At 40.6% G+C, this 15,689-nt stretch overlaps 1 protein-coding gene across 2 annotated transcripts in view; it reads left to right on the top strand.

Moving 5' to 3' along the window:
* LOC114570959 (SWI/SNF-related matrix-associated actin-dependent regulator of chromatin subfamily B member 1) overlaps positions 1-15,439 on the top strand; it is a 40,744-nt gene extending 25,305 nt beyond the window's left edge. For both annotated transcript variants that reach the window (XM_028601632.1, XM_028601631.1), the window contains exons 8-9: positions 8,894-9,025; positions 11,047-15,439. In XM_028601632.1, the coding sequence (XP_028457433.1) occupies positions 8,894-9,025; positions 11,047-11,086 (172 nt within the window). In that variant the 3' untranslated portion in view covers positions 11,087-15,439. The remainder of the gene's footprint in view (positions 1-8,893; positions 9,026-11,046) is intronic.
* Positions 15,440-15,689: the final 250 nt, after the last annotated feature.

The raw sequence follows: 15,689 nt of genomic DNA, 5'->3' as shown, positions 1-15,689 counted from the left end.
CCGCTGCAGAGAGCCGACAGGATTGAAACATGAGAAGCTTTCAGCGACTTTACATTGAAAAAATGATGCAGTTTACATTGATCAAATGAATACAGGTTGGCAGGACGGTCTGAAATGTTTTGCACGGTCTTTCGCTGTACGTTTTTGTTGGTACATGTGAGATGTTCGAGTCACACGTGTCTCGTCTTCAAAAACAAGGAAATGAAACGTGTTACATCAACCCGTTCTCACTTCTGCTTGGTCATTGGCTGTGATTGGCTGAATTCGCGGGAAACTCCGGTTATTGGTGAAGAGTAAAATATATTTATAAAATTAAAAGGATGTTGTTTTTTTTTAAAAGAAGCTTTTAGGGCTGCAACTAACGATTATTTTAATAATTGATTAATCTGTCGATTATTTTTTCGATTAATCGATGAATCGGATAAAAAAACATTAATTTACATCAACCTAATACATACATAATTATTGTTTTAGTTAATAGTTGTGTAAAGGTAAGTAACCCAAATAGCAGATACAGACAAGACAAGACACACAGGCAGACAGAAAGACAGACACACACACACACACACACACACTTATTCATTAAATTATTACCATCATTGTAGTAAGTGCAAGTTAAGTTCGTTTATACACCACACACTATTATATTTGTCAACAATAACTGATATGGGACAAAGCACATAATATACATAACAGATTGAAAAATGAATGGGCCAAAAAAGGCGAGTGAATAAAACCGTGTCTTTAGTCTTGCAAAGTATACCACCCCTGCTTTATTACTGTTATTACCGAGCTAACGCTAGCTTGTCATGCTAGTCAGCTGGATAACGAGTTAACACCAGCACCAGAAGAGCTAATAGTCATCAAGGACTCCAACATGTTTACGTTTTAGGTGCTGACTCATCACCGTGGTGCGTCTGTGCCATGCCGTGTCGCTTTTGCTTATCTTGCAATTAACACGTTTTTGATTTATTTAGTGTGAAATGCTCCCACACCTTGGATGACTTATATTAGGTCGTACTGATTTCTCTGCCTCCGCCGAGTGTTTCAGAACAACGTTACGGGTCTCTCCGGTCTCTCTCCGTATTTCCTCTACCTCCGCTCTGATCTTTTTTTCTTTTCTTTCGCTCCGCACTGCTCCGCTCCGCGATGCTGCGCTCAACTCAATTTTTTTTTTATCTCCGCGACTAGGTTGCCTAATAGATGCACGACACAACGAATCGATAATTAAATTCATTGCCAACTTTTTTATTAATCGAATTTTATCGATTTTATCGATTCGTTGTTGCAGCCCTAGAAGCTTTGTGTTACATGTAGGGGGGTTAGCTGAGTTCATCAGAAGTATTTTGACATGAATAGGTCAAAAGGTCAAGCCACATTATAGATTTATAGCATTTTTTAATATAAAAAATTATTTTAAAATTGAAGGATGTTTTTTTTGAAAAAAGAAGCTTTGTGTTATGTGTAGGGGGGTTAGCCGAGTTCACCAAAAGTGGTTTGACATGAATAGGTCAAAAGGTCAAGCCACATAATAGATTTATAGCATTGCTTTAAATTAAATTTTTTAATTTTTTATTAAAGGATGGGTTTTTTGAAAAAAGCTTTGTGTTATGTGTAGGGGATTTAGCTGAGTTTATCAGAAGTATTTTGACATGAATAGGTCAAAAGGTCAATCCGCATAATAGTTTTATAGCATTGTTTACATAAAAAAATATAAAAAAAATTAAAGGATGGGTTTTTTGAAAAAAGAAGCTTTGTCGTATGTGTAGAGGGGTTAGCTGAGTTCACCAAAAGTGGTTTGACATGAATAGGTCAAAAGTTCAAGCCGCATAATAGATTCATCTAATTTTTTAATATTAAAAAATATTAAAAAAATCAAAAGATGTTTTTCTTTTTTTTAAATAAGCTTTGTGTTATGTGTAGGGGGGTTAGCTGAGTTCATCAGACGTATTTTGACATGAATAGGTCAAAATGGTAAGCCGCATAATAGAGTTTTCGAATGTGTCGAATATCCAATGTCCAATATAAAACCAACTTTACCACGGTGTTATTTTTCTACTACATTTTACGTGGAACTCAAAATGTCAGAAGGCAAAAGCTTATCCTCTGGCGGTAACGTTGAACAAAGAAAACCGCACAGACTCAGCTCAACATGTGCACGAAGGGAGTACGATCCCACAGCTAGCACTGCGGAGCCCGACCAGCCTGATATGGCTCAGATTCACAAGATGCTAAGCAAGATATTAGAAGAAACTGCGGATGTGAAAGAAAGATGTGAAAGAAATTTGTCGGTCTCTGAGCTCCGTGGATACAAAGTTATGCTCACTCATTTCTTGCATTACGGAAGTGGAAGATCGAGTGAGTCAGCTAGAAGACGAGCAAGCTAACATAAAGGCAAGACCGGCGGCAGCCACTAAGGGCCGTTACAGAGTCAACGCATCGGTACGCGTCCGCAAGGCTATGCATCGCTACGCTTCGGCCGCCATTATGCGTCAATGCGTAGCCAAATGTGTCGTCCAAGTTTTTGATACGCGACGCGCCGATGAGCGCAATAATACGCGTTGTCGGTGGGGGGCGACACTGCATGTATTGTACATTACCCAAAAATATTGAATCAACTTAGCTGAGGAAATTCATCAAACATAGGACTACTGAGTCACATTTTTCGGTATGTATCAACGTTGTGTGTGTGTAGTCTATGCTGTGTGCCCTCCTCTAGAGGCTGAAGTAGCCTACAGCAGGAGAGAGACGAGAGAGACCCAAATGTATTTATATATTTTTAAAACCTGCTAAACCATGTTTAAGCGACCTTTTTATCAATGTATTGGTCAGTGCTACCCAATCGTAGCACACAGCTGGTGGGGAAACACGCCAGCATCTGATAAAAAGAAGTCAGCCAGCCAGCTGCTCCCTGACTAGTGCTGCTCTCCGGGAAGCAAAATTACGAATCCCAGATTTGCAGTCTTCTTTTTTGTTTTTGGACATAGATAATCTCAAATGACTGGCTCTGCACATCACAAACCATTTTGAAGCTGATATGTGAGTGCATATTTTTCATAACCGGGGCCTGTGTTGCCAATAATTTTTATTTTTGTATAGAAACCCCATGTCTTCCTTAACGAATATCTGAACACAATTTTTGAGGGCTTTTAGGCTGCCCTTGTTCCATTAGTCATGGACCTAAGAGAGTTATTTTTTTGTTTTATTACAACATTATTACAACAATGTTCCTGGTTCTGTTGTTCTTTATGCCAGACTTGCCCACAGTCTGCTGTTTACTGATATCACTATGGTGTTGGTATTATGGTTCTCTTTTTTTTTTTCTTGTCAATGTGTATAATTTATGTTGCACCATGGATCTTATATCATAATAATATGGCCACTTATTCTACAGTAAAATACATTAAGATTGCTTATGACTAGCAGTGGGAGGACATTATTTTACTCAACCTGGAATGTGAATGGGCTGTCCAATCCAAAGGAAGAAAATACTGGGGCATCTGAAAACTAAAAAACAAGATGTAGTATTCTTGCAGGAAACACATTGTTGTCCTCAGGAATCCGTTAAATTATGCAGAGATTGGGTGGGACACGTGTCCTTTAGTGCTGGGTCGTCTAAAAGTTGAGGAGTAGCTATATTAATTAACAAAGGCTTACAATTCAGGCTCAGGAGGGAAGTTACAGATGAGGAGGGCAGAATAATTATTATACTAGCAGAAGTACAAGGACATACTCTGATACTGGCCAATATATATGCACCCAATGCTGATCACCCCAATTTTTTTGTAGACTTAGAAAGTAAATTGCATGATATTGAACAGTATCCCATAATTCTGGGAGGAGACTTCAATGTTGTTGTCTTAGATCAAATCCTTGACAGAAGTAAACCAACATTAAGTAGAATAACTCTGTTTTGCTTGTTTGGAGAATGTGTTCATCTATGGGTCTAACAGATGTGTGGAGGCTGAACCATCCAACGGACAGAGATTATACTTTTTACTCAGGAGCCCACAAAATCTATTCAAGAATAGATTTTTTTCTAATTTCTAGCTCCTTGCGGCCTGCCACACTATCCTGTTTAATTGATAGCATTCTGTTAACAGACCATGCCATGGTCAGACTACAAATGACCCCATATCAGGAAGCAGAAAGATCACAGATGTGGCGTTTTAATTCATCTTTATTGCAAGATGTGGGATTTAAGGAAGATCTTCGAGCCCAGATTAGGCTATATTTGGAGACCAATGTCCCCACAGCTCCCTCTGCCATAGTGGCCTGGGAAGCCATGAAGGCCTTTCTAAGGGGATTTATTATTCAATATTCTTCTCATAAGAAGAAGGTCAATGCTGCTAAACTCACAGATCTAGAAAGGAGAATTAAGAACACTAATCTATTTTAAAAGAATTGACCCGCCTTAAATATGATTATAATATTATAATATCCAGAAAAACTGATTATCTTTTGTTCAGGGCCAGGCAAACTATTTTTGAATCGGGGGATAAAGCAGGAAAGTTTTTGGCAAGATACATTAAACAAAAAGAGTCCAAATCTTCAGTAGCAACAGTGACGACTGGGGATGGAAGCCTTGCAACTAAATCTAGGGAAATAAATGATGTATTCAAGTAATTCTATATAAATCTTTATACATCTGAAAACACTGCCACAGACAAAGAGATAATGTCATTCCTCAACAAATTAAACCTTCCTAAGCTAAGTGTCTCACAACAGGAGGACTTAGATTTACCTATTAGTTCACAGGAGATACTTGATGCAATTAAGGCCCTACCATCAGGTAAATCCCCAGGCCAAGATGAAGAAGACCTATTGCCATTATTTGAAAATATGCTTGCAGAAGCATTTGAATTTGGCAAATTACCTCCCTCCTTAAACCAAGCCATTATCAATTATTATTAAATAAAAGGACCCGACTGACTGTAAAAACTATCATCCAATAAGCTTAATATCTGTTGATTGTAGGCTTTTGTCTAAAATACTTGCAAATAGATTGGATAAAACACTTGGGTCACTTATCCATCCTGACCAAGTGGGCTTTATTAGACAAAGAAATTCTTCTGATAATGTGAGACGCCTTATAAATATTATGTGGTCAGTGCGGGACTCCAACAATCCAACAGCAACTATCTCACTCGACACTGATAAAGCGTTTGATAGGTTGGAGTGGAGGTATGTGTTTCATACGCTTAAAACTTTTGGATTTGGTCAAACATTTCTGAGATGGATAAATATTCTTTACAAAGACCCACAGGCCGCAGTGAGAACAAATGGTCTGATTTCCTCTTATTTCACACTTCATAGAGGCACCCGGCAGGGCTCTGCATTATCGCCAGGGCTTTTCTGTCTAGCTCTTGAGCCTCTTGCGGCAGCTAATCACATGAATCAGAATATTCAGGGAGTTAAAATTAATGAGTCTACACATAAGCTTTTGCTTTACGCGGACGACATTTTGTGGCTTGCCTCAGACCCAGCCAGATCTGTCCCAGCATTATTGGACGTTATTGAATCGTTCTCCAAGATTTCAGGGTATAAAGTCAACTGGTCTAAGTCAGATCCCTTCCACTGACTTCATACTGCCCAAAAACTTTATTTCAGGCGGGGCTGTTTCAGTGGCCTACTGAAGGCATAAAATATCTTGGCATTCTCTTCCCTCACCAAATTGATAAAATAATAGAGAAGAATTTGGACCCACTTTTTTTAATAAAATTTCATTAGATACAGATAGATGGTCACCACTATTCTTATCATTATGGGGAAAGGTCAATGTCCTGAAGATGAACTGTATCCCTAGGTTGAACTATTTGCTTCAATGTCTTCCTATTGCAATACCCCAAAAGTACTTTAAAAGGTTTGACCAAATTTGCAAAAAGTTCTTATGGAATGGTAAACGTGCAAGGATAAAGTTAGAAAGGTTTCAGGTGCCAATCAATAAAGGTGGCATGGGCCTCCCCAAACTAGCCCTGTATCATTATGCCTTCTGCCTGAGACATATAGCTCAGTGGACACTGCCACCTGAGAGAGCCCCTCCCTGGTTCGAGATTGAACAGAGATTGTTCTTCCCACTCACCACTATAAATGCTCTGTCTAGCAATATACCATCCATATTAAAATCTCACCCAATCATATCCAACCTCTGTAATGTGTGGAAAAAGTTTTCTAAAGCTTTTAATATCAATGTCTATCTTAATTCTGAATCTTGTATTTGGAATAACCAAAAGTTACGTATTGATAAACATTCCCTTCTATGGAAAGATTGGGCAGAAATAATTTCTGGAAGTATTTACAAATGCGTCACCTGTTATTTACTGTCATAGGCAGAGTAATAGAACCTCAGCAGCTGTTAAGGCTGAAGCTGAGGGAGAATGCAGACTGCTGGAAGTGCTGCAGCTCGGAGGGGACTCTTCTTCATCTGATCTGGGAATGTCCCATGATTCAGAACTATTGGCTAAAGATTCACGATCGTATTGAAAACATTACCCGGACTAGCTTGGATTTCTGCCCAAGGCTGTATGTTTTTAAATAATCCACAAATGACATCGAACTGTGGAGCAGCAGACTTTATTCAGACCAGTATAATGGTTGGAAAACAAATAATGAGAAACTGGAGGAAGCCAGGTGAACCCTCTCTCCAAGAGTGGAGCACGGGAGTTGGCAAAAGTGGCATCATACAAAAAAATCTCTTTCAACATCAGTGACATGGCGTAAAAATATGTGGCAAAATGGGGAAAATACGTGCAATATATTGCTGCTAGATGAAAGCGTGGTGCTTATTGTAAAACTGTACATTTGATCCATGTGTGTGTTTATTTTTTATTGTTTTATTTATTTATTTATATATAAAAAAAACTATTCATAAAACTAAACGGCCGAACAATAAACTGCTGACGCAGCAACCTGGTGACACGCTCTGGACAGCAGCAGGGGTGGGGGAGGTTTACCGGCTTGGACTGTGGTTCACTTTTTGCCGCTTCTATCGTAACATGATTGCTGGATATACCAAGCAAACTTTTCTTCACTTTCATGGAGCACGAGCGTATAGCTGACAGGACCATTACAACTGCAAAATGTTGGAAAAAAGGGAGCTACGTAACGCTGGCTTTTCCGTGTCTATTATTTTGCTAAGAGGAAAAAAAAGCCATTTGCCAACACTAAATATCAAACAAAAGCCAGACACTATATCATATTAACTTGCTGTGAGCTGTACATTCAGCACTTAACACTAGGGTTGGGTACCGTTTGGATTTTTACGATTCCGATGCCGAACCGGTACTTATAAAACGATTCCAATTCCTAACCTATTCCTAAACTTATTCTTGAAAAACTGAAAAATGACATCAAAGAAAGGCTCTTTTATAGAGTTTTTAATTGAAAATTATTTAAATGTAACAATATATTAACATTTTAAAGTAGTTAAATATGTAATAAGTAAACCTAAGTCACCTAACACACAACTACAATAATTTAACAAATAACAGTTACACTATTAACAAGTAACAACAAAATCAATGTTGTTGAGTTGGTATGCCAACCAGCTTCAAACTTAAGACGTTCTTTTGCAGAAAAATGACCATATTTGCCTTCTCTGGCAAGATATGACACCTCTCCTGACTTATGGCATGTCCTACACAGTAGAAAACTCTCTCAGATGGTGTCGAAGAGGCCTGTACACGCAGGTATGAGTTTGAAAGGGCAGACAATTTGGGGAGGCTGTCCCGCTTCCCCCACCACCAGGCTACAGGGTCTTGTCCTGAACGATAGACTAGCAGAGCAAGTGTAATATGTTTACTAGTGATCACGTGCAGTGAATGGTTAATATGCTTTTATGTCCGTTTTGGTGAGCCCAGAGGGAAAATATGGCATTTTAAAAGTAGCCTACATTTACGATAGCTAGCTAACGCTAGACTACAGAGAAAATGTGATATTTTTACATCCGTTTCGGAGCGTGTACAAAAAGCTATCTATCAGCAGTGATTGTAGAGTGCATGTCGGAGCAGGCATGCTTCACACCGCGAGCAGGCACGCGCGCCACTCAGAGGAAAAGGGAGTCTGCCGCTGTCCGCAGCGACAGAGGAAAAATATTTCAGTCTACACATTAAGTGGAACCGAAATGAGGAACCAAAATTTGCGTTCTAATCCGGTCTGAATACTACTGTTTGCGTAGGAATGGAACTGGGGTTTCGGCACCCAACCCTACTTAACACAGACAGAACATAACCTAATCCTGGTCCTCCACAGCGCCGTGCAATGCAGACTATCTTGGAGCTGACTGGGCAAAGACAGCAGTTTAAAGAAATTCCAATAAACCAGAGCACTTTTCCTCCCATCCCCGAATGCTATGTGGAGTAGCCCGACTCTCCTCCAGCACGCTTTGGAGCAGGGTCTGCGAGACTACTATTGCACTTACTCTATGCTCAGATGTCCAATTCGCTCTGCTGGCTTTGGATGTTGTTTTTTTACAGTTTTTCATCAACCTCTAGAATTTGCGGCATCACAGCAACTCCACTTCTGTTTTCAACTGTGTACATTGACCACAGCGGCACCACCAGTTGTCCTGGCACAAGAGCAGCTCTGCTGCGCTGCTATTATCACTGGCTGGCGATGCTTGACTCTTGGCTGTGGTGGCCTCTTACTCCTCCATATGCCGTAATACTCTGCACTGTATTCCGGCCTATACTATTCAGATCTTCATCTATAAATAAAACATGTTTTTGCGGATTCATCACTAGAAATGTAACTGTAGCAAGCATCTCACTATCACTAACGTTTTTGGAGTATGTAGGCTCATCCCCAACTTTGTACATTTTACCCTTTTGAGCTGATGATCTTTGGTGTATTATGTTAATGATTCATTACTGCCATGCTTTTAATTTGCTCACAGTGAGAACCCACTCCCGACAGTAGAGATTGCCATCCGCAACACAGGTGATGCAGACCAGTGGTGCCCCCTCCTGGAGACCCTCACAGATGCTGAAATGGAGAAGAAGATTCGAGACCAAGACAGGAACACAAGGTGAGACATTCAGATACAGATAGAAGGTCTTTCAATATTTATATATCTACTCCACTGTACCTGCTACCTGAGGTTTGTTGACCGTTAGCTAGTTTCAATTTGCCCTCGTCCACACGCTGCGGAGGAGGGTCTGGCTAGTCCACATAGCATTCCGGGATGGAAGAAAAACGTGCTCTGGTTTATTGGCATTTCTTTAAACCAATCACAATGGTCATGCTAGGCACCTTGGAGTAGACTTTACCAGGGAGGCTGAGAAGTGTGATACCCCTGTAATTGGCACACACACTCTCTGGTCCCCCTTTTTGAACAGGGGAACCACCCCCGGTCTGCCCTTCCTTAGGCACTGTCCCAAACTTCCACGCAATGTTGATGCAGCGTGTCATCCAAGACAGCCCTCCACACCCAGAGCTTTTAGCATTTCTGGAAGATCTCATCAATCCCCAGGGTTTTGCCACTATGGAGTTGTTTAACTACCTCAGTGACTTCCACCAGATAATTTGACGACAATCCGTCATCATCCTCCAGCTCTGCCTCTACCAGTTGGATTTAGGAGTTCCTCAAAGAAGTCCTTCCACTGCCCTATTACCTCCTCAGTTGAGGTCAACAGCGTCCCATCCTTACTGTACAAAGCTTGGATGCTTCCCCGTTTCCCCCTCCTGAGGTGGCGAATGGTTTTCCAGAAGCACCTTGGTACTGCCCGAAAGTCCTTCTCCATGTCTTCACCGAACTTCTCCCACACCTGCTGCTTTGCCTCTTTCACGGCAGAGGATGAAGCCCTACAGGCCTGTTGGTACCCTGCAACTCTGGGCAGTCCTCTGGGATAACATCCAGGAAGGACTCCTTCTTCAGTCGGACTGCTTCCCTGATCAACGGTTTCCACCACGGTGTTCAAGGGTTACCGCCCCTTGAGGCACATAAGACCCTGAGACCAGAGTCTTCCCTCTGCCCCAACTCACCACCAGATGGTGATCAGTTGACAGCTCTGCCCCTCTCTTTACACGTGTGTCCAAAACATGCAGCCTCAGATCAGATGATATGATTACAAAATTGATCATCAACCTTCGCCCTAGTGTGCTCTGGTACCAGGTACACTTATGAGCATCCTTATGTTCAAACATGTTGTTTGTTATAGATAATCCATGTCTAACAACATACGACCACTCGGGTTTACATCAGGGAGGCCATGCATTCCAATCATGCCTCTCCAGGTGAAGTCTCCCAGCAACACTATGGAGTCCCCTACTTGAGCCCCATACAGGACTCTATTTAGAGTCTCCAAGAAGGCCCAATAGTCCCAAATAGGAACTGTTGTTTGGTGCATATGCAGAGTTCCCCCCCAACTCCGGAGAACAAAAGATTCCAAGCCCTATCCAGGAGTACGGTTCCCAGAACTGAGAGAGGTAAGCCCTACCATATCTAATTGGTAGCGCTCCACCTCCCGCACAAGTTCAGGCTCCTTCCCCCACGACGTTCCACGTCCCCAGAGCCAGCCTCTGCTGCCCCAGGTCTGGTCCCTGACCTTCACTGCTACCTGTGTGGCAGCGAACCCGACCCCATCGGTTCCTCCCACAGGTGGTGGGCCATGGGATGCCAAACCGTTCCTCTATATAATATTATTCTTGATTATCTGGATTAAACAGTCAGTATGTGTTGTTCAAAACTTTTCAGTAGGATTGGGATACCTTTGATCCATGAAATCTGGATTATCGTGATCCCAGCAGAAGGGTGGAATTCAAGAACAAAATGTAATAAAACTGTAAATTTTGGAAAATTAGACAAGTATAGTATGTAGTATACAGTATATACATGTATTTATATGTTTCACCTGATTTGATACAATGATAAAGTAGATAAAGTAGAACATTAAGCCTCTCAGAACTTTTAAGTAAAATAAATATTAGCAAAACCTGGGATTTCCAGATTTCCAGAGATTAAACTTTTTGAACAACTGGGATGCTCAGATCATTCCTACAGTTTATGCAGAATTCTTAAAATAACGTGAGTACAATATGTATTTCTAGGCGTATGAGACGACTGGCCAACACTGCTCCTTCCTGGTAGAAAGAGACATGAAGCTGCATGAGATGACGTGTCCTCTGGAGACTCCTGGTACTCTGAAATGATCACGAAATACACACAAAGTCTCTCTCACACACACACACACACACAGATGTTCCTGTAAGCATGACTGCACTCACAGACACGTTGGCAGTCTCCATGGACACCTCACTGTCTTAACACAACACACAAATCCAGGCATTCCTCTGCACACACAGTATGCCGTCATTATGTTTCACCTTGCCTTCAGCACATCAGTCATAGCAACAGTTCAAATCTAACCCTAACTAAAAGTTCCACACACCACACCATGTAACATTCACACTGTGCATGTTAAGTCAAAACACTTGGCATTACAGTACGATGACTGATTGTAATGTATCTGTATGAATACAATATGGACATTTTTTGTATAACATCATCAGGGCAACTCTTACAACAATCATTTTAAATTATTCAGACCTGTATTACATCTGTAACAGAGGTTTGTCATTCCCCTGTGTACTATGGTGAAAATCCCAGTTGAAATGACAAAATGATCTATGATTGAGCAGTCAAATTTACATTAGACTGGCTTAATCAACATGTAGTACTGCACTATAGGTGTTTTTCGTCATTGTCACAGTAATATTAAGGATTAATATTAATGACACCTGTGTTTTCCAGATGTGACAATCAAAGGCCCAATTGACACAAAATCTCTTATTTGAAGACACATTTACATTCAGCCACATACAGACAGGTGACAAATTAAAGAAGAAAACAACATAAAGTGTCTTAGTTAGGTGTTCTTCCAAAAGAAGATGGTGCTTTGATGGTTGGTGATATGGAGCCCTGTCTAACACGTCAGTCCTAAATATACCATAGGTGTTCAATTGGTTTGAGATCAGGGGACTGCAAAGGCCAATGATTCACATAATTTTCATACTCCGCAACCATTCAGTGACCCCTCGTGCCCTATGGATAGTGATATTGTGATCTTGTAAGAGACCACTGCCATTAGGATAGAAATGTTTCACCATAGGATAAAGATGGTCTCTCAGAACAACTTTGTATTGATTTGCATGACCCTTCCCTCTAGGGGACAAGTCGACACAAATCATGCCAGCCAAATGTCCACTACAGCATAACTGAGCCACCAGATCCGCTCACTGTAGGGGTCAAGCATTCAGACTTTATCATTCTTTTGGTGTACGCCACACATGAACTTGTCCACTTGTCGAAAATATGATGAAGGATGATTCATCTGACCAAATAATTTTTTTCCACATATCTGTCTGGTTTTTACACCACTGAACTTTCAAATGTGCATTCATCTTTGTAATGAGAGGTATGCAATGCATCTCTATGTAATTGTAAAGGGACTTTTCTTGCTGACACAGATCACATCACATCTGATCACATCTTGCATTGACATTCACAGTCACCTTAGGAAGAATTGCTCTTCTTTTTTTCTTTACATTTTGCACTAATGCACGAGCATCACGATCATCAAATGTCTTTTTCTGACCCTATTTACTGATGTCTTTCCCGTAGATCAAAATGTACTTTAAATCACTGTTCCTTTTGAAACACTAACCAGTTGAACGGTCTTTGTGACTGAAGCTCCTGCCATCCATGTCCCAACAATGAACCTTCTTTCAAAGTTACTTATGCTGCGTTCAGACTGCAGGCCTTAATGCTCAATTACGAATTTTTTTCAGATCCGATTTTATTTATGTCACCCGCATCAGACTCAAGTACTGGGCACAGCCTGAAAGTGACCCACATGCTCAAATGAGTAATACAGCGTCACGCATCGCACCCCGTTTTAATGCTCATCAAAATAAACCCATGGATGTATTAAGAGAACCAAAGAGATGTAAATATTATGTAGTGCTCCCAACTACCGCTAGCTACTAGCCGATAGCCGGCAGTTTGGGAACAGAGACGTTAACAACATTATATCCACGCTACACTTTACAGCATACAGTCCTCGGATGTATTGTAAGATAATACAAATGATGAATTACAGCCATATATCCCTGATTACAGCTACAGGAACTGGGGTGAACCGTCATGAGCCTGCAGAGTAGTCCCATGGGTCTGCTCACGTTAATTTTGTGCGTGCATTATGCCTATCTGGATTTGGCTATTATTGCATGTTACAACTTTTAAAACATAATGATTTAAATGAGGACTATTTAAGTGTTAGTACTGGTAAGTTGATGTAACTCAAAAACATTTATTCACTGATATATAGATGTGTCTTTTGCCATATAAAGTTTATGGGGAAGTCGCATGAATTCCGATCTGTCTGTCCAGACTCGCTTCACATTTTTTAAAATATCCAACCTGGAACAGATTTGAAATCAGAACTGGAAAAGTTTGGATGCCATGTGAGTTGGGCTGTTTAAACTGTCGGATAATTGGATTTGGGTCACTTTTGCCTGCAGGCTGAACGTAGCCTTACATCTTTTACTCTTGCCAGCTTGATACAAAATCAGAATCGACTGGGCCTGGTCATCATTTTATACAAGCCACAGAGCATGGCCGGAGGTTACTTGCTTAATTGTACCATGGTGTGTACCTGCTTCTGCATTCATTATGTTTGCCTACTCACTTATTCAGGTTTGTCCTTTTATTCAGGTTTGTCCTTTAATTTGTCACCTGTGTGTATATGCGCCTCTGTTGGGCAGATCTCCAATCTGTTTGCAATCCATCTTTGTTTTCTCGGCTACATGTAAATCAGGTTCAGCCCTTCTCCAGTCCAGAAGTAGGTAATGCAACTGAAGCTGACTGGTGACTGCTAAAAATGCCAGAAGAAGAATATCTTCTGCCCTTTAGCAGTTTGGTTACAATAGTTTAGCTAGCAATGGCTAACAACTATCCATAAGCTATCACAAACATATGAATGAATGTTACGTATGAACTATGAGCGAGATAAAGGTTTTTTATCGTATTCATGACTCGTGCCGCTCCCCCACCCCAATCAGATAAATGCTGTCTCACCCACACAAATCATTTAGTGATTGAACTGATTAGGGATCAGATCAACTTTACAGTATCTTGGTGCACCTTGTATTTTATCGTGTGTGGAGAAATGGCTGGAGCTGTTTTGCTTTTGCTTTTCAGCATCATGTTAGTGTAACTTCAGCTGCTATTATTACAAAGACAGAGGAGACATACTGTTGATATAATATAAAAATAAGACAATAAATGAATATATCCACAGACTGCTTACTGACATAAGTATACTATTGGAGGAGTAAAGATTACGGATGTGTCTTGGAGAGATGGATTAATTGTTTGTTGATCCATATTCTCATATGCAACATTGGTTTAAATGTTTTCCACAGCAGACAAAAGAGCAGAAATGGGCGTGGCACCACTAGTTGCCAGTTGTATTTTTTCACCCTCTGTTTAACCGTTATGTAGAAAAATAGCAAAAACTATATTATTGGCTGTTGTTTCAGACGAATGGACAGCGCTGTTTGTTGTGTTTTAAGGCGTGGGTGTAGGACCAGCGCTGTCCATCTGAAACAGAGCTCAATAGACAGACTGACAGAACACATCACTTAGTTTAAGCCTGCTTGCTTGGTGGTTTCAAATGGAACTTTCGGCCCTAATTAAATTTTCCCTCCATTTTAGCAATCCACAGAAGGAAAATGACAGGGTAGTGAAGGGACAGTCAACAAGAGAGAAAGAGGGGGGCAAGCCGCAAACGGCTGTTTTTACGCTCGTATGATTCGTTCATAGATTCAAAAAATATTTAGCGCTCTGCTAGTACTACATTCTGAAGTGAGTAATAGGTGTATTCCAAAATAGGCTATATATAATGATTTATTAGGAGAAACCAAGTAATTCCATATAAAATCAAACATTCAGCACCCCCATATAGCCCAGATGGAATGATCCTTGTTTTTATAACCAAATTTTCCAACACTGCAACAATTTGAAAGTGAGATTCGCAGTTGAATCGGGCTCCTTCGATTAAATAGTCACCTATTCGGTGGGACCCCCAGACTATACAAATAAAACTGGCCTTGCACATCAAACTTTTGTCAGTGGATGATACATCAGAAATAGTACATAATGCCGCTATGTGTAGGGTTTGAACATTTCTGACTTTAGTGACTGATAGCGGGAGGACCCAGAAACCTAGAGAATAAAAGTCCCAATTTTCATTATGATAGTGTGAATTGGTAAGCAAACTTTCCTACAAACAAACTCTTATGCTATCAGAATTATTTGGAAGATAAAATAATCTGACTCAGTAAATCCTACATATTTATAGGGGCTTTAATACATGTTAGTGTGCCACATCAAAGTGTTTTGGCTACTTAGGTATACTGTGGCTGATGTTAGTGTTTTTTACCTGACTAAAATAACCAGTGTGCATGTGTAAACTCAAACTACAACAATCCCTGGTAATGTCACTGCTGTGTACTGCTCAGTACCATCAAGTGTTTGCAGCCAATCAGAGATGGAGTTTGATTTTTGCATGTAGACATGTTATTTGTGCACCTGTGTTCATTTGCATGCTAAAACATAGGTAGTTCATACTGTAGCCTGTGCATGAGGGACTGATTGTCCCACTGTTACTTCTGTTTGCACTGTGCCTCAC

The sequence above is a fragment of the Perca flavescens genome, chromosome 16 (assembly GCF_004354835.1).
Source record: "Perca flavescens isolate YP-PL-M2 chromosome 16, PFLA_1.0, whole genome shotgun sequence".
NCBI classification, from domain to species: Eukaryota; Metazoa; Chordata; class Actinopteri; order Perciformes; family Percidae; genus Perca; species Perca flavescens.
Note: the sequence above shows the minus strand (reverse complement) of the source record. Positions and strands in the feature narration are given on the sequence as shown.